This window comes from Equus caballus, chromosome 1 (genome assembly GCF_041296265.1).
Source record: "Equus caballus isolate H_3958 breed thoroughbred chromosome 1, TB-T2T, whole genome shotgun sequence".
NCBI classification, from domain to species: domain Eukaryota; kingdom Metazoa; phylum Chordata; class Mammalia; order Perissodactyla; family Equidae; genus Equus; species Equus caballus.
The window spans coordinates 61920546-61947807 of NC_091684.1; the positions used below are offsets into that span (position 1 = coordinate 61920546).

Below are 27262 nucleotides of genomic sequence, written 5' to 3' on the forward strand. Positions count from 1 at the left end.
CCAGAAGGAAAACAATAAAAACATAGAATTAAGTCCTGAGGACTTGGAATTAGGTAAACTAAGTGATAATGAGTTCAGAGCAGCTATAATAAAAAAACTCAATGAGGTAGAGAGAAAGATAGAGAAACAAGCCGAGTTCTGGAGTTACTTCACAAAAGAGATTGAAATCATAAAGAAGAATCAAACAGAATTACTAGAGATGAAAAACACAATGGACCAGATAAAACAGAATATGGATTCCCTGAATGGCCGTGTAGACTCCATAGAAGAGCAAATTAACATAATTGAAGATAGACAGGCTGAATGGCTCCAGAGGAAGAAAGAGAACTAAGAATTAAAAAAAAACGAGGAAAATCTCCGAGACATAGTGGATTCAATGAGGAGTAAGAACATAAGGATCATAGGAATTCCCGAGAATGTGGAAAAGGAAAATGGAGCAGAAAGTGTGCTTAACGAAATTATTGAAGAGAACTTCCCAAATCTAGGGATTGACGGAGAAATGTGTGTAGAGGAAGCTTTCAGATCTCCTAGATTTGTCAATGTAAAAAGACATAGTGCAAGGCACACAGTAGTAAAATTGGCAAGAAGGAAAGATAAGGAAAGAATACTCAGGGAAGTAAGAAAAAAAGAGAATAACCTATAAAGGAGCGCCTGTCAGACTGTCCGCGGATTTCTCTACAGAAACCTTACAAGCTAGGATAGAATGGAGTGATATATTCAAAGCTTTAAAAGATAAAAATCTTCAGCCAAGAATACTCTATCTGGCAAGAATTTCCTTCAGATATGAGGGAGAAATTAAATCTTTTCCAGACAAACAAAAGTTAAGGGAATTTGTAACCAAAAGCCCTCCACTACAAGAAATCCTCAAGAAGGCTCTCATACCTGAAAAAAGAAAAAAGGGAGAAAAGGGTCACAATCCACAGACTAGGGAGACCGATGGATAGAACCAGAACAGGATAGCAAATATTCAACTATAGCATTACGGTAAAGGTAAGGAAACTACCAAAGCAAGGACGATCTTATCACTCTAACTACAAATTCATAACATGAGTTGGAATAAGAAATGAAAATAATTATTTAGGAGGGGAAGAGCAAAGGGTCTAAATCAGTATTGGTCAAGTAAGTAAGAGACCACCAGAGAATAGACTATATTATACACGAGATTCTAAATACAAACTTCAGGATAGACACTAAAATAAAATACAGAACAGAGTCACAAGTCATAAATAAGGAAAAATCTAAGAAACCCAGCATAAAAAATTGCAGTATTAAATGGGTAGACTAAAGCACACAGGAAAAGAAATGCAGGAAAACAAGATAATGAGCAACAGATTGACAGCATTAAGTCCACATGCATCAATAATCACTCTCAATGTAAATGGATTAAACTCTCCAATAAAAAGACACAGAGTGGCAAAATGGATTAAAGAACAAGATCCAACAATTTGTTGACTCCAAGGAACACACCTCAGCCCCAAGGACAAACACAGGCTCAGGGTGAAGGGGTGGAGGACAATACTTCAAGCTAATAGCAAGGAAAAAAGGGCAGGTGTTGCAATTCTTATATCAGACCAAGTGGATTTCAAAATAAGACAGGGAAAGAGAGACACAGAGGGACAATAGATAATGATCAAAGGGACACTTCATCAAGAAGAAATAAAGCTCATAAATATCTATGCACCCAACACAGGAGCACCAAGATTCATAAGGCAACTATTAACAGACCTAAAGGAAGATGTTAAAAGTAACACAATAATAGTAGGGAACCCCAACACCCCACTCACATCAATGGACAGATCATCCAGACAGAAAATCAACAAGGAAATAGTGGAGCTAAACGAAAAACTACAAAAATTGGACTTAATAGACATATATAGATGACTTCACCCTAAAAGAGCTGAATACACATTCTTCTGAAGTCCACATGGAACATTCTCAAGGATAGACCATATGTTGGGAAACAAGGCAAGCCTCTACAAATTTAAAAAAATTGAAATAGTAACGAGCATCTCCTCCAATCATAGTGCTACAAGGCTAGAAATTAATTACAAGAAAAAAGCTAAGAAAGGCACAAAGATGTGGAGACTAAACAACACACTACTGAACAAGCAATGGATCATTGAAGAAATTAAAGAAGAATCAAAAAATACCTGGGAAGAAATGAAAATCATAGCATGCCATACCAACTCATATGGGATACAGCAAAAGCTGTATTAAGAGGAAAATTCAACGCAATACAGGCACATCTTAACAAACAAGAAAAATCCCAAATAAGCAACCTTAAAGTACACCTAACTGAAGTAGAGAAAAAAGAACAAATAAAGCCCAAAGTCAGCAGAAGGAGAGAAATAATAAAAAGCAGAGCAGAAATAAATGCTATTGAAACAAAAAAGGCAGTAGAAAGGATCAATGAAACACAGAGCTAGTTTTTTGAGAAGATAAACAAAATTGACAAACCGCTAGCCAGACTTACAAAGAAAAAAAGGGAGAAAGCTCAAATAAACAAAATCAGAAATGAAAGAGGAGAAATAACAACAGACTCTGCAGAAATACAATGGATTATAAGAGAATACTACGAAAAACTATATGCCAACAGAATGGATAACCTAGAGGAAATGGATAAATTCTTGGACTCCTACAATCTCCCAAAGCTCACTCGAGAAGAGGCAGACAATTTGAACAGACCAATCACAAGGAAAGAGATTGAAACAGCAATCAAAAACATCCTAAAGAATAAAACCTCAGGACCAGAGGGCTTTCCTGGGGAATTCTACCAAACTTTCAGAGAGGATTTAATACCTATCCTTTGCAAGCTATTCCAAAAGATTAGGGAAGATGTAACACTTCCAAACACATTCTATGAGGCCAACATCACGCTGATACCAAAACCTGACAAGGACACCAGGAAAAAAGAGAACTACAGGCCAATATCACTGATGAACATAAATGCAAAAATTCTAAACAAAATTTTGGCAACCCGAATTCAGCAATTCATCAAAAGAATCATACATCATGATCAGGTGGGATTCATACCAGGGACACAGGGATGGTTCAACATCCACAAATCAATCAACGTGATACACCACATCAACAAACTGAGGAATAAAAACCACATGATCATCTAAATAGATGCAGAGAAGGCATTTGACAAGATCCAACAGCCATTTATGATAAAAACTCTGAACAAAATGGGCATAGAAGGAAACTACCTCAACATAATAAAGGCCATATAAACAAACCCATAGCCAGCATCATACTCAATGGGCAAAAACTGAATGCCATCCCCCTGAAAACAGGAACGAGACAGATGCCCTCTATCACCACTCTTATTTAACAAAGTACTGGAGGTCCTGGCCAGAGCAATCAGGCAAGAAAAAGGAATAAAAGGAATCCAAATAGGGAGGGAAGAAGTGAAACTCTCGCTGTTTGCAGACAACATGATCTTATATACAGAAAACCCCAAAGAATCCATTGGAAAACTCTTAGAAGTAATCAACAACTACAGCAAAGTTGCAGGGTACAAAATCAATTTGCATAAATCAGTAGCATTTCTATACTCCAATAATGAACTAACAGAAAAAGAACTCAAGAACACAATACCATTCACAAAACCCCAAAGAATCCATTGGAAAACTCTTAGAAGTAATCAACAACTACAGCAAAGTTGCAGGGTACAAAATCAATTTGCATAAATCAGTAGCATTTCTATACTCCAATAATGAACTAACAGAAAAAGAACTCAAGAACACAATACCATTCACAATCGCAACAAAAAGAATAAAATACCTTGGGGTAAATTTCACTAAGGAAGTGAAGGACCTATATAATGAAAATTACAAGGCCTTTCTGAAAGAATTGGATGACGACATAAGGAGATGGAAAGACATTCCATGTACATGGATTGGAAGAATAAACATAGTTAAAATGTCCGTTCTACCTAAAGCAATCTACAGATTCAACGCCATCCCAATCAGAATCCCAATGACATTCTTTACGAAATTAGAATAAAGAATCCTAAAATTCATATGGGGCAATAAAAGACCCCGAATTGCTAAAGCAATCCTGAGAAAAAAGAACACAGCTGGAGGCATCACAATCCCTGACTTCAAAACATACTACAAAGCCACAGTAATCAAAACAGCATGGTACTGGTACAAAAACAGGTGCACAGATCAATGGAACAGAATTGAAAGCCCAGAAATAAAACCACACATCTGTGGACAGCTAATCTTCGACAAAGGAGCTGAGGGCATACAATGGAGAAAAGAAAATCTTTTCAATAAATGGTGCTGGGAAAACTGGAAAGCCACATGTAAAAGAATGAAAATTGACCATTCTTTTTCACCATTCACCAAAATAAACTCAAAATGGATCAAAGTCCTAAAGCTGAGACCTGAAACCATAAGGCTTCTAGAAGAGAACATAGGCAGTACACTCTTTGACATCAGTATTAAAAGGATCTTTTCAGACACCATGCCTTCTCAGAGAAGGGAAACAATAGAAAGAATAAACAAATGGTACTTCCTCAGACTAAAGAGCTTCTTCAAGGCAAAGGAAAACAGGATTGAAACAAAAAAACAACCCACTAAGTTGGAAAAAATATTTGCAAGTCAGGTATGTGACAAAGGCTTAATATCCATAATATATAAAGAACTCGCACAACTCAAAACAAAAAATCAAACAACCCAATCAAAAAATGGGCTGGAGACACGAACAGACATTTCTCCAAAGAAGATATACGGATGGCCAATAGGCACATGGAAAGATGCTCATCATCGCTGATCATCAGGGAAATGCAAATCAAAACTATACTAAGATATCACCTTACACCCATTAGAATGACAAAAATAACTAGAACAAATAGTAACAAATGTTGGAGAGGTTGTGGAGAAAAAGGAACTCTCATACACTGCTGGTAGGAATGCAAACTGGTGCAGCCATTATGGAAAACAGTATGGAGATTCCTCAAAAAATTAAAAATAGAACTACCATACGATCCAGCCACCCCACTACTGGGTGTTTATCCAAAGAGCTTGAAGTCAGCAATCCTGAAAGTCCTATGCACCCCAATGTTCATTGCAGCATTATTTACAATAGCCAAGACATGGAAGCAATCTAAGTGCCCATCAACAGACGAATGGATAAAGAAGAAGTGGTACATATATACAATGGAATACTACTCAGCTGCAAAACAGAACAAAATCATTCCATTTGCAATAACATGGATGGACCTTCAGGGAATTATGTTAAGTGAAATAAGCCAGCGAGAGAAGGATAATCTCTGTATGACTCCACTCATATGAGGAATTTAAGATTATGGACTAAGACCAGTTTAGTGGATACCAGGGGAAAGGTGGGGTGAGGGGTGGGCACAAAGGGTGAAGGGGTGCACCTACAACACGACTGACAAACATTAACGTACAACTGAAATTTCACAAGATTGTAACCTATCATTAACTCAATAAAAAAAAATTTTAAAAAAAGAAAAAAATATGAAAGATTGTTTTTTAAAAAATAATTTGAGAATCGGGAAATCCTTCCTAATCATAGCATGAAATTTGTGTCATTTAAGAAATTCTTAAAAATGACTACGTAAAATGAAATTTCTGCATAGAAAAAAATCATAAAGTCAAAAGACAAATAAAGTGGCAAAAATACTTGCAGTTCATACATACACAAAGATTTTATTTCCTTAATATGTACATCAATAAGGAAAAGACTAAGGACGAAACAAGCAAAGAACATAAATAGTTCATATAAAAAGAAAATGAATTTTAAATATATGAAATGAGATTCAATCTCATTCACAATTATATATGCAAATTAAAACTGTAATGATACACTATTTTTTCTGTCAGACCTGGCAGAGAACAAAAGATAAAGAAGTTTGATAATTTTTTGAATGGGAAAATAGGCATATTCTTTCACCACCGAAGAATTATATCACCTCTTTAGTGGAAAGTGGGCAATATCTTTCAAATTGACATGCATATACCCCTTGACTCAACAATTCTATTTCTAGGGGGCTGGTCCCGGCCCAGTGGTTAAGTTTGCGCACTCTGCTTTGGTGGCCCAGGGTTTCATTGGTTCAGATCCTGGGCGTGGACGTGATACCACTCATTAGGCCATGCTGAGGCGGCGTCCCACATAGCACAACCAGAGGCATCACAACTAGAATATACAACTATGTACTGGGGGGCTTTGGGGAGAAGAAGCAGGGGAAAAAAAAAAAGATTGGCAACAGATGTTACCTCAGGTGCCAATCTTTAAAAAAAAAAATTCTGTTTATAGGAATTTATCCTGCAGATATAATACACATGTTGCCAAAGAACTACATACAAGGATATTAATTGCAGTATTGACTGTAAGAGCAAAGGGTTGGTTGATCAATAACTGTTTAGTTAGACGTATTATGGTATATCCAATGGAATACTCTGCAGCTGTTTTTTAAAAGAGGGAGATTTATAAGTATTGATCAGGATCAAAGGCCAAGATATATTGTTAAATGAAAGAGCAAGGTGTAATATAGTGTATAATGTAACTATTTCTCTGGACCAGTGTATAATGTTTGCTTCTGGGAATAGCGACTGGAGGATAGAGATGTAGGGGACTTATTTTTCACTACATACATACATTTCCTTCTGTACAATTTGAATTTTTTTTGTCTTATGAATGTGTTATCTTCTCTAAAAAGAAATATAAAGTGAAATACAATTAATACTAATCAGCCTCCTCCCCCACTTAATGCCAGGCTCGCTCTTCCTTGGGAAAAGAGAAGCAAAGAGAATCTTTGGCTGCCCTGCATAAACCTCTTAGCATCCTCCTTTCCTGCCTATTTTCTATTTAATTTTGGAGACCTGTGCTGCCCTAGGGGTAATTTTCACTGTAGAGCCTGGGAGATATTTTTCCCTACCCCTAGCCAGTTCCAGAATTTGCTTTGTCTTAGTTTCTAATACATTAGTCATAGGTAAGCACATCCATGAGCTAGATTTTTTTCCCCAGAATTCTGGGGCTATTGGCACTCCCTGCGAGAGAAGAGAAAGACTTGGCTAACTGGGAGTTTCTGGCTTATAGATACACATCTCCAGAAGAGCTTCAGAGTATCTTCCTGTGCTGTCGGGCTCCCCTCCTTTTCCTTTCCAGCCAATTACCAAATGTTTACTTGGATTAGTAAAACTATACTAATTTCAATAATGTATGGGGACTACTTCTCTAATGAATCATTACCTCAAATAATTATGTGGCATAGGGACCAGCCTGGTGGCGCAGCAGTTAAGTTTGCACGTGCTGCTTCAGCGACCTGGGGTTCACCAGTTCGGATCCTGGGAGCGGACATGGCACTGCTTGGCAAGCCATGCTGTGGCAGGCGTTCCACATATAAAGTAGAGGAAGATGGGCATGGATGTTAGCTCAGGGCCAGCCTTCCTCAGCAAAAAGAGGAGGATTGGCAGCAGATGTTAGCTTGGCTAATCTTCCTAAAAACATTTAAAAAAATTATGCGGCATATCACAGTTACATGTGTCACATTAATATTAATCTAAATGTTATCCAGTTACAACAAAAAGAGTATTTCTGTATGCTTGTCATAGTTTGTTGTTCAATTGACAGTACTCATCTGTTTAAAGCTAAAAAATGTACAGTGATTTTCAGTCTTCTTTTTTTGGTTCTATTTTTTGGCAGAGTGGTAGGGTGGGAAGGGGGTAAAAAGGGAAATGCAGGCAACTTAATAAATGTGCTACATATACCTGGCAAAGGGTAGTGTAGGGGGCATAAATCACATTCCTAAGAAGTACAAAGGCCTGTGGTGAACACTCTGTGAAAAATAACCATGAAGTCTTTCCCTCTTACTTCTCTTACAGGGAAGAGGAGCTTCATGGAAAGAAATCAGAAGCAGCTACAGAGAAACAGAAATTAGGGTACCCTCCCATTGCTCCATTTTACTGCATGAAAGAAGATGTCCTTGCTTATGTGTTTGACGATGTGTGGAGCAAGGTTCTGAGTTGTATGGAGCAGTTGACGCGTAGTCACTGGGAGGGATTTGCTTCTGGTAAGGATCTTTTTGAAAACAATATAAAAAAATAATTGTTTATGATTTCCAAACCATAACCAGTGTCTTAGATTATATGCTTCATTAGTGCAAAAGATTCATATTTGTATTTCCCACAGAAACTAACAGATATTTAGAAAATATTTGAGAATGAGTGGATGAGTAATAAGGCCTAGTCTATGATAAATAGAGATTGTGCTTTCTCTTTGAATATAATTATTTGTGAGAAAAAGACATGTACGAGTGGCAAATACATTTTTAAACTGCTTTATTGAAGAATGGTTGATATAAAGTGTACAATCTGACAAGTTGACCTATGTATACACCTATGAAACCATGAAACAGTCAATATAGTAAACAATCACCGCCAAAAATTCATGACCTTTGTAATCCCTCCCTCCTGCCTTTCCCCAACCCACAATCCCAAAGTGACAACTAATCTTCTTTTTGTCGTTATAGATCAGTTTTTATTTCGTAGAGTTTCATATAAATGGAATCATATGGTATTTACTCTTCTTTTGTCAGTTTCTTTCACTTAGCATGATCATTTTGAGATTGATCCATGTTATTGTGTGTCAAGAGTTTATTCCTTTTTATTGCCGGAAGTTCCTGGATATAATACATTAAGAAAATTTACTGGGGCGGGGCCGGCCCCGTGGCATAGTGGTTAAGTTCGCACGCTCTGCTTTGGCGGCCCAGGGTTTTGCCGGTTTGAATCCTGGGCGTGGACATGGCACCGCCCATCAAGCCACACTGAGGCGGCGTCCCACGTGCCACAACTAGAAGGACCCACAACTAAAAATGCACAGCTATGTACCAGGGGGACTTTGGGGAGAAAAAGGAAAAATAAAATCTTTAAAAAAAAAAACAAGAAAATTTACTGGGGCATAATTCCTTTCTTTTTATAGACCTGTGAAACTAAAGCTTACATACACAGGTATATAAACATCTAACTATATAATCCAGCCATTCCACTCCTAGAGACAAGTTATCTGACCCCAACATACCCAATATACGATAGGGGGCCAGGGAAAGGATAACAGTTACAGACATTACAGTTAAAAAGGAGGGCAAATGGAAGGTCAAAAAGGGTCCATAGTAATTCTGAAATCCAGCTGGGAAAATATTGGGAGTTCCTTCATTAAGTTTCAGGCCTGGAAGTAATCCTCTCAACTCTCTGCTCCACCCTTTGGGCTCTTGGTCTCGCCCTCTAAGTCATCCTTTGTCATGAAAGGTAGCACATGTTTGCAGCTAAGTAGTTTTATCAGGCTGCTTCCTGCCAGTAGAATTTGGGGGGTCTGACAGCCTTCTTTCAATTAAAATCTTTTGCCATCTAGAGAGACTAAGAATTTTCAAAATTAAGTCCTGGTTACTTTATGTTTAATAGTTTTTCCCTCAATTAATCTCTCATCTCTTGTCTTTCTATAAGCAGCAAGAAAAAAATCAGGCCTCACCTTCAAAACTTTGGAAATCTCCTTAGCTACATAACCAAGATCATCATTTAAAAGTTCTGCTTTCCACATGACCACAAGAGACCATTTCAGTAAGCTTTCTGCCACTAAATAACAAGCATCTCTCTTCTTCCACTTTCTAATAGCATGTTCATCGTTTCCTTCTGAGCCCTCCCCTACAGCGTCCTCCAAATCATATCTCCACTATGTCTGTTCAAGGCAATTTATGCCTTCTCTATCATGCTTGTCAAAATTCTTCCAGCCTATGTCACTGAATAATCAAAAATGAAATTAAGAAAATTCATTTATAATAGTCTTTGGGGTGTTCTGAAGCCTAATTCCAACATGTGGGGAGAGAGTTCCCCACACCAACAAGCAATTCTTGGGACACCAGCTTAGTGTCCTGCAATTCAACTCAATTCTGAGACTACCTGAAGATAGCATCAGATTTCACAGATTAAGAGTTCAGTCTTATAAGACTGAAGTCCTCTAAGTCCCCCACCCCTTCAGATACCAGTCACAAGCCCAGGTTATTACCTGTGCTTCTGACACACCAGCTACAGATTGACGGTCCCCATGACTTCCTCCTTGACTTCAGACACCAGTTGCAAGTCCAGGTACCTGTACTTCTGATCAACTGGCTGTAAATTAGAGGTTCCCACAACCCCCTCCTTGGGTTTGATTAATTTGCTACAGTGGGTCACAGAACTCAGAGAAACATATTACTTATAGATTACTATTGTAAAAAGATATAACTCAGGAATAGCCAAATGAAAGAGTTGCGTAGGGTGAGGTATCAAGACAGGGCATGTTACTCTCCCCAGTCTCCACATGTTCACCAACCCAGAAGCTCTCTGAACTCTGTCTTTTTGGGTTTTTATGGAGGCTTCATTACATAGATATGATTGATTAAATCATTGGCCACTGATGATTGAACTCCATCTCCAGCCCTTTCCCCTCCCTGGAGGTCAGCAGGTGGGACTGAAAGTTCCAACCCTCTAACCTTAGGTATTTTCCAAAAATCACCTCATTGACATAATGAAAGATGCCTTTATTACTCTCAACACTTGGGAAATTCCAAGAGTTTTGGGAGCTGTGAACCAGGAACTGTGGACAAAGACCAAACATACAGGCATACCTTGGAGTTATTGCAGGTTCAGTTCTAGACCACTACAATAAAGCGAATATCACAATAAAGCAAGTCACACGAGGTTTTTGATTTCCCAGTGCATATAAAAGTATGTTTATACTAGACTGTAGTCTATTAAGTGTGCAATAGCATTGTCTAAAAAAAAATGTACCTACCTTAATTGAAAAACACCTTATTGCTAAAACATGCTAACCATCATCTGAGCCTATGGCAAGTTGTAATATTTTTGCTGGTGGAGGGTCCTGTAAAAAATGCAGTATCTGTGAAGTGCAATAAAGCAAAGCACAGTAAAATGAGGTATGCCTGTATATAAGAAATATATCTTGATTATCTGAATGACCAAATATATATTTATTATAAATCACAGTATTGCAAATAGCATCAAAAAGAATAAAATACTTAGGAATAAACTTAACCAAGGAAGTGCAAGACTCGTACACTGAAAACTACAAAACGTTATGGAAAGAAATTAGAGAAGACCTAAAGAAATGGAAAGACATCTTGTGTTTATGGATTGGAAGACTTAATAGTGTTAGGATGGCAATACTCCCCAAGTAGATCTACAGGTTGAGTGCATTCCTTATCAAAATTCCAACTGCCTTTTTGCAGAAATGAACAAGCTGATCCTGAAATTCTTATGGAAATGCAAGGTACCCTGAATATATAAAACAATATTGAAAAAGAATGAAGTTGGAGGATTCACTCTTCCTGATTTTAAAACTTAATACAGAGCTATAGTAATCAAAACAGTGTGGAACTGGCATAAGGACAGACATATAGATCAATGAAATAGTATCAAAAGTCCAGAAATAAACCCACATATCTATGGCCAATTGATTTTCAACAAGGATGCCAAGACCATTCAATGAGGGAAGAATAGTCCCTTCAAAAATGATGCTGGAACAACTGGATAACTGCATGGAAAAGAATTAAGTTGGACCCTTACTTCACACCATATACAAAATATCAACTCAAAATGATCAAAGACACACATTTAAGAGCTAAAACTATAAAACTCTTAGAAGAAAACATAGGAGTAAATCTTCATGAGCTTGACTTGGCAGTAGATTCTTAGATATGACACCAAGACGGCAAACAACAAAAGAAAAAGTAGATAACTTGTACTTAATCAAAATAAACAACTTTGCGTATCAAAGGACATTATCAAGAAAGTGAAAAGACAACCTACAAAATGAGAGAAAATATGTGCAAATCATGTGGATAAGAATCTAGTATCCACAATATATAAAGAATTACACTCAACAACAAAAGGACAAACAACCCAATTAAAAAATGAGCAAACAACTTGAATAGACATTTCTCCAAAGAAGATATACAAATGGCTAATAAGCACATTAAAGATGTTCAGCATCGGGGCTGGCCCCGTGGCCGAGTGGTTAAGTTCGTGCGCTCCGCTGCAGGTGGCCCAGTGTTTCATCAGTTCGAATCCTGGGCGTGGACATGGCACTGCTCATCAAACCATGCTGAGGCAGCATCCCACGTGCCACAACTAGAAGGACCCACAATGAAGAATATACAACTATGTACCAGGGGGCTTTGGGGAGAAAAAGGAAAAAATAAAATCTTTAAAAAAAAAAAAGATGTTCACCATAATTATTCATTAGGGAAATGCAAATCAAAACCAAAACCACAATGAGGTACCATTTCATACCCACTAGATGGCTATATTAAAAAAAAAAAAAAAAAGGACAATAACATGTTGGTGAGGATGTGGAGAAATTGGAACCCTCATACATTGCTGGTGAGAATGTGAAGTGGTACAGCCACTGTGGAAACAGTTTGGCTGTTCCTCAAAAAGTTAAACATAAAATTACCATGTGACCTGGCAATTCCACTCAAAGGTCTATAACCAAGAGAACTGAAAACATATATCTACACAAAAGCCTGTGCAGAATGTTCACAGCAGCATTATTCATAACAGTCAAAAAGTGGAACCAACCTAAATGTCCATCAATTGATGAATGGATAAACAAAATTTGATATATCCATGTATTATGGACTGAATGGTGTCCCCCTTGAAATTCATATGTTAAAGCCTTAACTCCCATATGACTGTGTTTGGAGATAGGGAAGTAATTAAGGTTAAATGAGGTCATAGGGTGGGGCACTAATCCTATAGGGTTGGTATCCTTATAAAAAGAGGAAGAGGGGCAGACCCCATGGCCAAGGGGTTAAGTTTACATGCTCTGCTTTGGCAGCCCAGGGTTTCAAGGTTTGGATCCTGGGTGTGGACATGGCACCGCTTGTCAGGCCATGCTGAGGCAGTGTCCCACAGCACAACCAGAGGCACTCACAACTAGAATACATAACTATGTACTTTGGGTCTTTGGGGAGAAGAAGAAAAAGAAGATTGGCAGCAGATGTTAGCTCAGGTGCCAATCTTTTAAAAAAAAGAAAAGAAAAGAGGAAGAGACATCAGAGCTCTCTCTTTCGTGCACACACAGAGAGGAGGTCATGTAAGAACAACAGTGAAAAGGCAGCTGTCTACAAATCAGGAAGAGAGGTCTCACCACAAACCAACCCTGACAGCACCTTGATCTTGGACTTCTAGCCTCCAGAACTGTGAGAAAATAAAGATCTATTGTTTAAGCTATCCAGTCTGGGCTTTTGTCATGGTGGCCTGAGTAACTAATACACCATGCAATGGAATATTATTCATCCATAAAAAGGAATTAAGTAATCATTCATGTTACAACATGGATGAAGTTTGAAAATATTAAATGAAATAAGCCAGACACAAAGGGCTATATGTTGTATGATTGTATTATTCCATTCAGATGAAATGTCCAGAACAGGCAGATCCTTAGAAACAGAAAATAGTTTAGTCGTTGCCAGGAGATGAAGGAAGAGAGGAATTGGGAGGTACAGGGTTGCTTTTTGGAGGGAAATTTTCTGAAATTAGATACTGAGGGTGATTGTACAGCACTGTGAATATACTAAAAACCACTTAATTGTACACTGTAAAATGGTTAAAAATGATTAATTTTATCTCATTATTATTATTATTATTATTTTTGGCTGAGGAAGATTCACACCAAGTTAACATCTGTTGCCAATCTTCGTCTTTTTTTTTGAGGAAGATTTGTCCTGAGCTAACATGTGTGCCAGTCTTCCTCTATTTTGTATGTGGGTCATAGCCACAGCATGGCTGCCGACCAGTGGTGTAGGTCCATGCCCAGGAACAGAACCCAAGCCATCAAAGCAGAGCGCACCAAAGTTAACCAGTAAGCCACAGGGCTGGCCCTAAAAACATATTTTTTTTAATCCTTCCAACCTGAAAGATGTCCTCTAACATTTCTTGTATATGGGTCTGTCAGTGATGAATTCTTTCTTTGCAAATATGAAAATTTCTTTATTTTGCTTTCATTTTTGCAAGATAATTTTGCAGGTTATGGAATTTTAGGTAAACAGTTTTTCTCTCATCTTTAAAGATGTTGTTCACTTTCTTTTCACTCCAGTTCTTTCTAACAAGAAACCTGATGTCAATCTTTGTTCTTGTGTACATGTCTTTTTTCTCTGGCTGCTTTTAAGATTTTCTCTTCATCACTGGTTTTGAGCAATTTGATTATGATGTGTTTTTTTATTACTTTTTTAAAATTGAGTTAATGATAGGTTACAATCTTGTGAAATTTCAGTTGTACATTATCGTCTGTCAGTCATGTTGTAGGTGCACCCCTTCACCCTTTGTGCACACCCCCCACCCCACCTTTCCCCTGGTAGCCACTAATCTGTTCTCTTTGTCCACATGTTTAAATTCCTCATATGAGTGGAGTCATACAGAGATTGTCCTTTATCTGGCTTATTTCACTGAGCATAATTCCCTCAAGGTCCATCCATGTTGTTGCAAATGGGACGATTTTGTTCTTTTTTATGGCTGAGTAGTATTCCATTGTCTATATGTACCATATCTTCCTTATCCAAACATCTGTTGATGGGCACTTAGGTTGCTTCCACATCTTGGCTATTGTAAATAATGCTGCAATGAACACTGGGGTGCATGGGACTTTTCGAATTGCTGACTTCAAGCTCTTTGGATAGATACCCAGTAGTGGGATAGCTGGGTCATATGGTAGTTCTATTTTTAATTTTTTGAGGAATCTCCATACTGTTTTCCATAATGGCTGCACCAGTTTGCATTCCCACCAGCAGTATATGAGGGTTCCTTTTTCTCCACAACCTCTCCAACATTTGTTACTATTTGTTCTAGTTATTTTTGTCATTCTAATGGGTGTAAGGTGATATCTTAGTATAGTTTTGATTTGCATTTCCCTGATGTACAGCAATGGTGAACATCTTTCCATGTGTCTATTGGCCATCCGTATATCTTCTTTGGAGAAATGTCTGTTCATGTCTCCAGCCCATTTTTTGATCGGGTTGTTTGATTTTTTGTTGTTGAGTTGTGTGAGTTCTTTATATACTATGGATACTAAGCCTTTGTCAGATGTATGACGTGCAAATATTTTTTCCCAGTTAGTGTGTTGTTTTTTTGTTTCAATCCTGTTTTCCTTTGCCTTGAAGAAGCTCTTTAGTCTGATGAAGTCCCATTTGTTTATTGTTTCCCTTCTCTGAGAAGACATGGTGTCCAAAAAGATCCTTTTAATACTGATGTCAAAGAGTGTACTGCAGGGGCCAGCCCCGTGGCCCAGTGGTTAAGTTCGTGCATGCCTCTGCGGTGGCCCAGGGTTCAGATCCTGGGCGCAAACATGGCACCACTCATCAGGCCACGTTGAGGTGGCATCCCATATGCCACAACTAGAAGGACCTGCAACTAAGACATACAACTATGTACCAGGGGGGAGTTGGGAAATGAAGCAGGAAAAAAAAAAAAAAAAAGATTGGCCACAGTTGTTAGCTTAGGTGCCAATCTTTAAAAAAAAAAAAAAAAGAGTGTACTGCCTACATTTTCTTTTAGAAGCCTTATGATTTCAGGTCTCAGCTTTAGGTCTTTGATCCACATTGACTTTATTTTAGTGAATGGTGAAAAAGAATGGTCAATTTTCATTCTTTTACATGTGGCTTTCCAGTTTTCCCAGCACCATTTATTGAAAAGATTTTCTTTTCTCCATTGTATGCCCTCAGCTCCTTTGTCGAAGATTAGCTGTCCACAGATGTGTGGTTTTATTTCTGGGCTTTCAATTCTGTTCCATTGATCTGTGCACCTGTTTTTGTACCAGTACCATGCTGTTTTGATTACTGTGGCTTTGTAGTATGTTTTGAAGTCAGGGATTGTGATGCCTCCAGCTGTGTTCTTTTTTCTCAGGCTTGCTTTAGCAATTCGGGGTCTTTTATTGCCCCATATGAATTTTAGGATTCTTTATTCTATTTCTGTAAAGAATGTCATTGGGATTCTGATTGGGATAGCGTTGAATCTATAGATTGCTTTAAGTAGAATGGACATTTTAACTATGTTTATTCTTCCAATGCATGTACATGGAATGTCTTTCCATCTCTTTATGTCTTCATCCATTTCTTTCAGAAAAGCCTTGTAATTTTTGTTGTATAGGTCTTCCACTTCCTTAGTTAAATTCACCCGAGGTATTTTCTTCTTTTTGTTGCGATTGTGAATGGTGTTATGTTGAGTTCTTTTTCTGTTAGTTCGTTATTAGAGTATAGAAATGCTACTGATTTATGTAAATTGATTTTATACCCTGCAACTTTGCTGTAGTTGTTGATTACTTCTAAAAGTTTTCCAATGGATTCCTTGGGGTTTTCTGTATATAAGATCATGTCGTCTGCAAACAGTGAGAATTTCACTTCTTCCCTCCCAGTTGGATTCCTTTTATTCCTTCCTCTTGCCTAATTGCTCTGGCCAAAGCCTCCAGTACTATGTTAAATAAGAGTGGTGATAGAAGGCATCCTGGTCTCCTTCCTCTTTTCAGTGGGATGGTGCTCAGTTTTTGCCCATTGAGTATGATGTTGGCTGTGGGTTTGTCATATGTGGCCTTTATTATGTTGAGGTAGTTTCCTTCTATGCCCATTTTGTTCAGAGTTTTTATCATAAATGGCTGTTGGATCTTGTCAAATGCTTTCTCTGCATCTATGAGATGATCATGTGGTTTTTATTCCTCAGTTTGTTGACGTGGTGTATCACGTTGATTGATTTGCGGATGTTGAACCATCCCTGTGTCCCTGGTATGAATCCCACTTGATCATGATGTATGATCCTTTTGATGAATTGCTGAATTCTGGTGGCCAAAATTTTGTTGAGAATTTTTGCATCTGTGTTCATCAGCGATATTGGCCTGTATTTCTCCTTTTTCATGCTGTCCTTGTCAGGCTTTGGTATCAGCGTTGATGTTGGCCTCGTAGAATGTGTTAGGAAGTGTTCCATCCTCCCTAATTTTGGAATAGCTTGCAAAGGATAGGTATTAAATCCTCTCTGAAAGTTTGGTAGAATTCCCCAGGAAAGCCATCTCGTCCTGGGGTTTTATTCTTTGGGATGCTTTTGATTGCTCTTTCGTTCTCTTTCCTTGTGATTGGTCTGTTCAAATTGTCTGCTTCTTCTCGAGTGAGCTTTGGGAGATTGTAGGAGTCCAAGAATTTATCCATTTCCTCTAGGTTATCTGTTTTTTTGGCATGTCGTTTTTTTGTAGTATTCTCTTATAATCCGTTGTATTTCTGCGGAGTCTGTTGTTATTTCTCCTCTTTCATTTCTGATTTTGTTTATTTGAGCTTTCTCTCTTTTTTTCTTTGTAAGTCTGGCTAGGGGTTTGTCAGTTTTATTTATCTTCTCAAAGAACCAGCTCTTTGTTTCATTGATCCTTTCTACTGCCTTTTTTGTTTCAATAGCATTTATTTCTGCTCTGATTTTTATTATTTCTCTCCTTCTGCTGACTTTGGGCTTTGTTTGTTCTTCTTTCTCTAATTCAGTTAGGTGTAGTTTAAGATTGCTTATTTGGGATTTTTCTTGTTTGTTAAGATGTGTCTGCATTGCAATGAATTTTCTCTTAATACAGTTTTTTCTGTATTCCATAGGAGTTGCTATGGCATGTTATCATTTTTGTTTGTCTCCAGGTATTTTTTTCTTCTTTAATTTCTTCAATGATCCATTGCTTGTTCAATAGCATATTATTTAGTCTCCACATCCTTGTGCCTTTCTCACCTTTTTTCTTGTAATTAATTTCTAGCGTTACAGCATTATGATCAGAGAAGATGCTTGTTATTATTTCAACTTTTTAAAATTTATAGAGGCTTGCCTTGTTTCCCAGCGTATGGTCTCGCCTTGAGAATGTTCCATATGCACTTGAGAAGAATGTGTATTCTGCTGTTTTTCGATGGAGTGTTCTATATATGTCTATTAAGTCCAACTGTTTTAGCTTTTCGTTTAGATCCACTGTTTCTTTGTTGATTTTCTGTCTGGATGATCTGTCCATTGATGTGAGTGGGGTGTTGAGGTCCCCTACTATTATTGTGTTATTTTTGTTATCTTCTTTTAGGTTTGTTAATAGTTGCTTTATGAACTTTGGTGGTCCTGTGTTGGGTGCATAGATATTTATAAGCATTATTTCTTCTTGATGAAGTGTCCCTCTGATCATTATATATTGGCCCTCTATGTCTCTCTTTACCTGCCTTATCTTGAAGTCTGTTTTGTCTAAGTAGTGCGACACCTGTTTTCTTTTGCTTGCTGTTTGCTTGGAGTATTGTCTTCCACCCCTTCACTCTGATCATATGTTTGTCCTTGGAACTGAGGTGTGTTTCCTGGAAGCAAAAAATTGTTGGATCTTGTTCTTTAATCCATTTTGCCACTCTGTGTCTCTTTATGGGAGAGTTCAATCTGTTTACATCGAGGGTCAGTATTGATGCATGAGAGCTTAATGCTGTCATTCTGTTGCTCGTTTTCCGGTTTTCCTGTGTTTCCTTTGTTTCTTGTCCTGTGTGTTTTAGCCTACCCATTCACTTCTGCAATTTCTTTATGCTGGGTTTCTTAGATTTTTCCTTACTTGTTTTGTGTCTCTCTTCTGTTTTTTAATTTAGTGGCTACCCTGAAGTTTGTATTCAGAATCTCGTGTATAACAGTCCATTTTCTGGTGGTCTCTTACTTCCTTAGCCTAGGCTGTTTCAGTCCCTTTCCCCCTCCCCTCCTAAATTATTATTTTCATCTCTTATTCCAACCTGTGTTGTGAGTTTGTGGTTAGAGTGATAAGATTGTCTTTGCTTTGGTGATTTACTTCCCTTTATCCTAATGCTATAGTTGAATATTTGCTCTCCTATTCCAATTCTATCTGTCTCCCTACTCTGTGTTTTGTGGCCCCTTTCTCCCTTTTTTTCTTTTTTCAGTTATGAGAGCCTTCTTGAGTATTTCTTGTAGTGAAGGTCTTGTGACTACGAATTCCCTTAGCTTTTGTTTGTCTGGAAAAGATTTAATTTCTCCCTCATATCTCAAGGATATTTTTGCTGGATAGAGTTTTCTTTGCTGAAGATTTTTATCCTTTAAAGTTTTGCATATGTCACTACAATCTCTCCTAGCTTATAAGGTTTCTGTAGAGAAACCTGCTGAATGTTTGATAGGCGTTCCTGTGTAGGTTATTTTCTTCTGCCTTGCTGCCCTGAGAATGCTTTCTTTGTCGTTCATTTTTGCCATTTTTACTGCTACATGCCTTGCAGTAGGTCTTTTTACGTTGATAAATCTAGGAGATCTGAAAACTTCCTCCACACACATTTCTCTCTCAATCCCAAGCTTTGGGATGTTCTCTTCTATTATTTTGTTGAGCACGCTTTCTGTTCCATTTTCCTTTTCCATGCCCTCAGGAATACTGATTATTCTTAAGTAGCATTTTCTCATTGAGTCAGCTATTTCTCAGAGATCCTCTTCAGTTTTTTTAATTCTTAGTTCTCTTTCTTCCTCTGTCTGGAGCCATTCTGCCTGTCTATCTTCGATTATGCTAATTTGCTCCTCTATGGTGTCTACACGGTCATTCAGGGAATCCGTATTCTGTCTTATCTGATCCATTGTATTTTTCATCTGTAGTATTTGTGATTGATTCTTCTTTATAGTTTCAATCTCTTTTGTGAAGTAACTCCAGAGCTCGTTGACTTGTTTCTCTATATTTCCCTTTATCTCATTGAGCATTTTGATGATAGCTGTTTTGAAGTCATCTTCACTTAGTTTATCTATTTCCAATTCCTTAGGACATACTTGCGTGTTTTTATTGTTTTCCTTTTGGACTGGAGCTCTTATAAATTGCTGGATGGTAGAGGAGCAGTTTTTGTGCATGATGCTATTTTTCGGTAGCAGTTACAGCCTGTCGTCACTAGATGGGGGTCAAGAGCCACGCATTCTGAGCCCTCCACCTTCAGCCACCATGGTGGCAGGCAGCATGGGTTTCCGGAGGAGGGGCACTTTCTCATGCACAGCGACCTCAATTCGGATCAACTCGCTCTCTGGTCTCCTGGGGCCCTGGCTTGCTGGGGTTTCCCCACGTGAAAGCTGTCCCCCATTAGAGGGTTTCCACTGCACGGGCAGTGGGAGTTCTCCATGATCCCTTGATGTGCGGCCCCTCCCCCACTCTTTCCCCCGCCCCTGGCAGCAATCCCAGTCTCTAGGGGAAGGAATGAAGTTCTCTCTTACCCCATTCCAGCTCCTCCAAGGGGGGCTCCAGCCTCTCCGCACTTCGTCATTTGGCTGCTGTGGGTCTCTGACGATTTCTCTTCTTAAGATTTCTTTTTTGGTTGGAAAGCAGTTGCTCTTTTTGGTTGTAATTTGGAGGGGAGAGAGTCCCTGGTGCACTCATGCCGCCATGTTGCTGACGTCACTCTGATTATGATGTGTTCTGATGTAATTTTCTTCAATTTACTTCTGCTTGGAGTTTGTTGAGCTTTTTGGATCTGTCGTTTTATTGTTTGGAAAGTTTTCAGCCATTATTGCTTCAGAGTTTTCTTTTTTTTTCTTTTTTGAGGAAGATTAGCCCTGAGCTAACATCTGCTGGCAATCCTCCTCTTTTTGCTGAGGAAGACTCCCCTGAGCTAACATCCGTGCCCATCTTCCTCTACTTTATATGTGGGATGCCTGCCACAGCGTGGCTTGCCAAGCAGTGCCATGTCTGCACCTGGGATCTCAACCGGCAAATCCCAAGCCCTGAACCAGTGAATCCCAGGCCGCGGAAGCAGAATGTGCACACTTAACTGCTGCACCACCAGGCCAGCCCTCTGCTGAGTTTTTTTATTTTTTTTTAAAGATTTTATTTTTTCCTTTTTCTCCCCAAAGCCCCCTGGTACATAGTTGTATATTCTTCGATGTGGGTCCTTCTAGTTGTGGCATGTGGGACGCTGCCTCAGCGTGGTTTGATGAGCAGTGTCATGTCCGCGCCCAGGATTCGAACCAACGAAACACTGGGCCGCCTGCAGCGGAGTGCGCGAACTTAACCGCTCGGCCACGGGGCCAGCCCCCCTCTGCTGAGTTTTTTAGTTCTTTCGTTTTTTTCTTTTTTGAATCTGCTTGGTCATTTTTGTCTTAGTCTGTACTCATATTTTCAATTGCTTCATTTGTTTTACATTCTGCACCTAATAATTCTAATTTCTCAAGTCTTTGCTGATATGTTGTTTCTGCTTGCTCTTTCTCACAGTGTCTTGTTTCTTTGTGGATTGTATGATTTTTAAGTGGATTTTAATCTTGCAACTTTATGTATGGGAGTTCTTTGAAGCCTGGATTAATGATCTGAAGGTTTCCCTAGAGCTACACTGTCTGATACACTAGTCAATAGTACATGTGGCTATTTAAATTTTAATTAAAATCAAATAAAATTTAAAATTTTGTTCCTCAATCACACTAGCTAAATTTTAAGTGCTCCATAGCCACAGAGGCCATTATATTGGACAGCACATATGTAGAACATTTCCATCAACTCTGGTTGTTCTGTTGGACACCTTTGCTCTAGAGGTCTTTTGCTTTTCCTGCTGCCAGGTACCGATAGGCATTGTTAGCCTGGGAAACCACTTTAAACTAAATTCCCGGTTTGAGGAGTTTTCTTGAACCATGCAGGTGGTATGAAATTGGGCTGCACAGATGAGTGAAGCCTAGCTTGAGATTATGAATTCTTCTCAGGGGAGAATTTTTTTCACAGTACTGTTGCCATGGGTGTGAAGATACCCATGGATAATAGATTCTGTTCCTTTGCTTAGATGATGAGAGTAATGTTGCAATCACCAGACCAGCTTCAGAAAGCCCCTGTGTGCTGAGTGAACCACAACCTTTGGTCTTACCTCGAGTGCCACAGTCTAAGGTGCTGTCCATCACCTCTAATCCGGTAAGCCCCACAGGGGAATGTATTGGAGAACCTAGGACTGTTCTTGCCAGAGGAAGTTTGCTCAGAGTTATTTGCCTTAATTGTATTATTTATGACTCAATTTTGTTTTCTGTTATGTGTTTATCACAATAATCCCAGTGACTTTGTATTGATAGGTTTAATTTCAGTTTAAAAAATTAATAGCCAATTAAGGTTGATAGGTAATTCTCAGTCAGCTCTTTTGAAAAGGCATCCGTAAGGTGTGCAGGCTAGAATCAACTATGTGGTCAGCCTAAGTCTGTTTTGGGAAGAATGAAGGATACAATGAAAAGAGGTACCAATCTCCAATTTTCTATGGCCTTAATTAACATTCTCTCCTTTGAATTTCTCCTTTTCACTCTTTCCTTTTTTCTCTTATCTCAGTCTACCTGGTTTTTGTTTAATTTTTAATATTTGAATCTGTTGACTTTTTTGCCTTTTGGATGTTTAGTACTCATAACCCAACTGTAAAAGAGAAACCAGATAGGAGAAATCGGTCTCAATTAAGTCTGTGGACAAGCATTAAGATGGCCATTTCTTGCAGAAGGCTGATGAACCTGGTCTCATCCCTGTGTAATGATTTATGTAGTCCTAGTTCCTACATGATAGTTTCCCAGTGTGACTTGTGGCAAAGTAGTGGGGGTGGAGAGGAGAAAAAAGAAAGAAAAGGAGGATTCTAATCCTTGGGCTATGTTCATCAACCCTGATCTACTACCAGATCAAGTGGTTGCTTTATTGGTATACTGGCCAGATACTGTGCAGCTGGATTTACAAAAGGGTTATTTAAAAATAAAATTAATAAGGCCCTTACCTTATCACACTGGAGGATAAATCAGGTGAACTATGTTCCTTTGGTGGTAATAAAATACTTCTACATGTTAACTGGTTTGGCTATGGTTTAGGTAGCCTAAGCCCTGAGTAGTTAACGTAAATGGTTCTGGTTGTTAATGATCAAAGGAAGGAAAAGCATTAATCCAAATATTCTTGAGAGAAAGTAGGAGAAAAATGCATGCTGTGGCAGAGAAGGAAATGACCAGAAAGGACACTTAACTGATGACCTGAGAGAGAAAATAAACAGGCTTCTAAGGTGGTGATGTCAGTCCAAGTAAGATTAAATCCTGCTAACATTAGAACAAATAAAATTTTCTCCTCTAATAAACAATCTTCAGAATTTAGGTTATCATTGAGAGCTGACTGCTCCAGGGGTTAATGAAGGAGAAGGGATTAGTCTGTGCAGAGTGTAGAATTGTGTGATGGTGAAAGAGATTATGTTAGAGTTTCCACTTATTTTTTCTTCCATATTTTGTGTTTTCTTTTCTAATGTAATGTGTATAATAATGATAATAATAAAGACCCTCTCTCTTCTATGAGAGTGGCTAATTGCTTTCATCTGGGTTGATCAGAATTCCCCCACTTGCAGTCATTTAGAAATGAAGAAGAAAGGACTCTGTCATCTTGACAGTGGACTTGGGGCCCTAGCTGGGCCACTGGCCAAGATGTTACAAAAAATTAAGGCATAGGATAAAAATGCATTTAGAAATATTAACTTTTGGCAAAGTTGGGAAACCAAGCAGGTATCTTCAACAACAAATAATGAGTAACATCTTCTTTTGACATGTAGATGAGTCTCTGTCAAGCAGCAAGTGGTCATCAGCCAAATGTGAATGGTCTCTTGGTTCATGGGATGCCTCTACAGCCAAGAAATCTCTCCCTAATGGACAAGCTCCTGTAAGAAGTATAAAATTTTAATAAAGTTTAAATAGATCACTGAGAAATAAAAGGAAAGCAAAGTCAGTCAATCAACGTGCATGTATTGAGTACCTCCTAAGCAACCACAGAGACATCTGGGGAGTAAAAACATCTAAGGGAAATGGTCTCCACCCTCAAGGAGCTGGTAATATAACTGGAAAGAGAAGAGACACATGGGTAAAAAGAGACCTAGGGCATTTTTGTGAATGAGTGCCAAGTGTGTGGTACCAAGTGAGTGCTATGGCAGCCCCAAAGAAGGGAGGCATTTTGGTGGGTAAGTGTAGGTTTTGAACTTGTCCTTGAAAGATGGGAGTTTGGATAAGCAGAAAAGAGCAGCAAGGCTATTCTGGTACGAGGAATGGTTTGGGAAAGATTTGGAGATGGGAAAAATCAAAATATTTAGAAGAGAAAGCAGACCATTTTTGCTATAGTAGGATAGGAAGAGATAGGCCAGGACTTTCATGCTTCTGACCAAAGATCATTGACAGTCTTCTAGAATTAAAATAGACCACGGTGTAATTAGTGGGAAAGAAGATCCTATGAAATTAATGAAGGATGGGACCAGACTGTGAGGGTTTTGAATGCCATGTTTTTGAGATCCATCCATGTCGTTGCATGTGACTTTCTCTTTTATTGCCAAGTAGTATTCTGTTGTAAGAATACATTACAATTTGTTTACCCATTCTTCTGTTAATGAACACTTGGGCTGCTTCCAGGTTGGGGCTGTTATGCATAAAGGCACTATAAATATTCTTGCACAGGTTTTTTTGTGGACTATGGTTTCATTTTTCTTAGTTCAAGATCTACAAGTGAAAGTGTCATAGGATAGGTGAGTGTATGCTTAATTTTATAATAAACTTCCATACAGTTTTTCAAAGTAATTGCACTGTTTTATACTCCCACTAGCAATGTATGAGTTTCACTTGGGGAGCACATATATTTAAATCAGGAATTTGAAAGATTTCACAGCAATAGAACATAGATTGAATCAAGCAGGAAGGACTGAAGGTAAGGAGTCTAATGCAGGAGTTCAAGCATGAGCTGCTAAGGGTCTGTACTCAGGTTGTAGCAAAGGATATAAAAGGAATGAAATATTTTAGGAGATACTGTAAAAGAAATCAAATTCTCTAAACAATACGAGAGTCAAAGTCAACTCTGAGATTTCAAGCTCAAGGGAAGCTTGTTTGGTGGGGAAAGGTGAGTTTGGTTTGGGGTGTTGTTGAGTTTACAATGATGTGCCATCTCGCTGGAAATATGGAAGACGTCAGATCTGGAGATTGATCTAGAAGCCACCTGACTAGAGGTGATAATCGAATCCAGAATTATGAACGAGCAGTCCAGAGGACAAAATAGACAAGAGCATAGAGCAGCTAAGACCTAAACCTTTTGTAATTAGAAAGCAGGGCGTGTAAAGAAAAGGTCTAAGTGAATGGTTAGGGAGGTAGGAAGACCAGAAAAATCTCATATGAGTAATGCTCAAGGTTTAGCCCTATTCCTTGACAGGCATTTTCCCCTTCCAAGTCCTCCAAACATGGAGGCATATTTTGCACTAGAGGACACCAAAGTGGCCTGAAAGGTTGAGGAACTTGCTAAAAGCCAAAAGAGCACATGACAGAGCTTTATGCTTTCACTTTCCTTCCACTTCACTGTGCAAATACTGTCTCTTAAGTGCCTTACAATAGAGTCAAATGTCCTCTCATCTGCTTTTCTTTTTGGTTTTTTGAGGAAGATTTGCCCTGAGCTAACTACTGCCAGTCATCCTCTTCTTTTCTGAGGAAGCCTGGCCCTGAGCTAACATCCGTGCCCATCTTCCTCTACTTTATATGTGGGACACCTACCACAGCATGGCATGCCAAGCAGTGCCATGTCCGCACCTGGGATCTGAACCGGCGAACCCCGGGCTGCTGAGAAGCGGAACGTGCGAACTTAACCGCTGCACCACCAGGCTTGCCCTCATCTGCTTTTCAAAAAGCACTGGATCTGGGGGCTGGCCCCGTGGCCGAGTGGTTAAGTTCGCGCGCTCCGCTGCAGGCGGCCCAGTGTTTCGTCGGTTCGAATCCTGGGCACGGACATGGCACTGCTCGTCAGACCACGCTGAGGCAGCGTCCCACATGCCACAACTAGAGGAACCCACAACGAAGAATACACAACTATGTACCGGGGGGCTTTGGGGAGAAAAAGGAAAAAACAAAATCTTTAAAAAAAAAAAAAAAAAGCGCTGGATCTGTAGGGCAGAGTTTAAGCTACCCAACTGTTTGGGCATAGTATTTTATTAACAAAGTAATTCCAGAAAAGCGTTGTATTTCACACTTGTTTACGCAAATGGGGATCCACTGTGGTCCTGCTGCCCTGAGCAGCACAAGGCTCTGGACCCCTCGCCTGCTCCCAGCTTTCCAAGGAACCCACACCCCTACCCCTGCAGGGTCCAACTAGCTTAGCATTTTAATCTCTGCAGTGGGAGCCACACTGGTGCTACACTGCTCTCAAGCAGCAATATTTGCCTTTCAACTCTTTCTGGTGACATTCCTTCAGCACAAAAGAATGCCTCAGGGGCCGGCCCCAGGGCCGAGTGGTTGAGTTCTCGTGCTCCGCTTCCGCAGCCCAGGGGTTTCGCCAGTTCGGATCCTGGGCGCGGACATGGCACCGCTCATCAAGCCACGCTGAGGCAGCATCCCACATGCCACAACTAGAAGGACCCACAACTAAAAATATACAACTATGTACCGGGGGGGCTTTGGGGAGAAAAAGGAAAAATTTTAAAAATCTTAAAAAAAAAATAGCTTAAGAGAAGAGAAAAAATTAAAAAAAAAAAGAATGCCTCAAATACAGTAAGAATCTCAGTCCCTGAGATAAACTTTTGGGAAGCACTTTGGAGTAGGTACTCTTCAGGTTAGTCTTCACTAGTAACTGACGGAGTGACTGTGATGGCAGGTGAATAATGGACTTGCTTTTGCAAATCTCCATTCTAATAAATTATGTGTATGACTGAAATGTCCTTCTTTTAAGAATGCATTCTCATGCCTGAGCTAGATTATGTAACTTCTAGAAACTAAGTTACTTATTGAACAGTTTTTACTTTTGCTTTTTTCTCCCTTGAATGTATTTTATAGTCTAAGTCTTTTTACTCTTTGAGTCCTGTCTCCTTATACACAGCAATCTTGATTTCACTGTGGGTTTCTGATTTGGCCACTAGAGATCTTGATGACAAGCTACTAATGAGGCCTGGGTCCAGTACCATCCTTTCAACCCGAAATTGGCCAAATCGAGCCCTGGAGCTTAGTACATCATCTCTGTCATATACAGTGCAGTCCGCCAGGAGACGCAACCCCCCACCACGTACCCTTCATCCCATAAGCACAAGCCATTCACGTGCTGGAACGCCAAGACCTGTGGAAGAAATCCTCAGAGGATCCCGAGTGTAGGTTTCAAAAGCAGAATTTCTAGAAACTGTGGTAAAACTAAAGAAGAATGTCACATAGAGGGTGATTTTAAATGTAAGATTGAAATACATGCCTAGAAACTAATCATTACATATTTTTATGATGTTCACTTGTTTAAATCCAATACAGAAAACGATGGGGTT

The 27262-nt window shown here is 39.1% G+C and overlaps 1 protein-coding gene across 5 annotated transcripts in view; it reads left to right on the forward strand.

The window, feature by feature from the left end:
- The window catches only part of FAM149B1 (family with sequence similarity 149 member B1), a 67145-nt gene that overhangs the window by 32668 nt on the left and 7215 nt on the right, over positions 1–27262 (forward strand). For 4 of the 5 annotated variants that reach the window (XM_023644927.2, XM_070227388.1, XM_001502897.5 and 1 more), the window contains 4 exons: positions 7860–8047; positions 21788–21912; positions 23552–23658; positions 26873–27097. In XM_023644927.2, the coding sequence (XP_023500695.1) occupies positions 7860–8047; positions 21788–21912; positions 23552–23658; positions 26873–27097 (645 nt within the window). The remainder of the gene's footprint in view (positions 1–7859; positions 8048–21787; positions 21913–23551; positions 23659–26872; positions 27098–27262) is intronic. The other variant, XM_005602465.4, reaches the window with a different exon arrangement.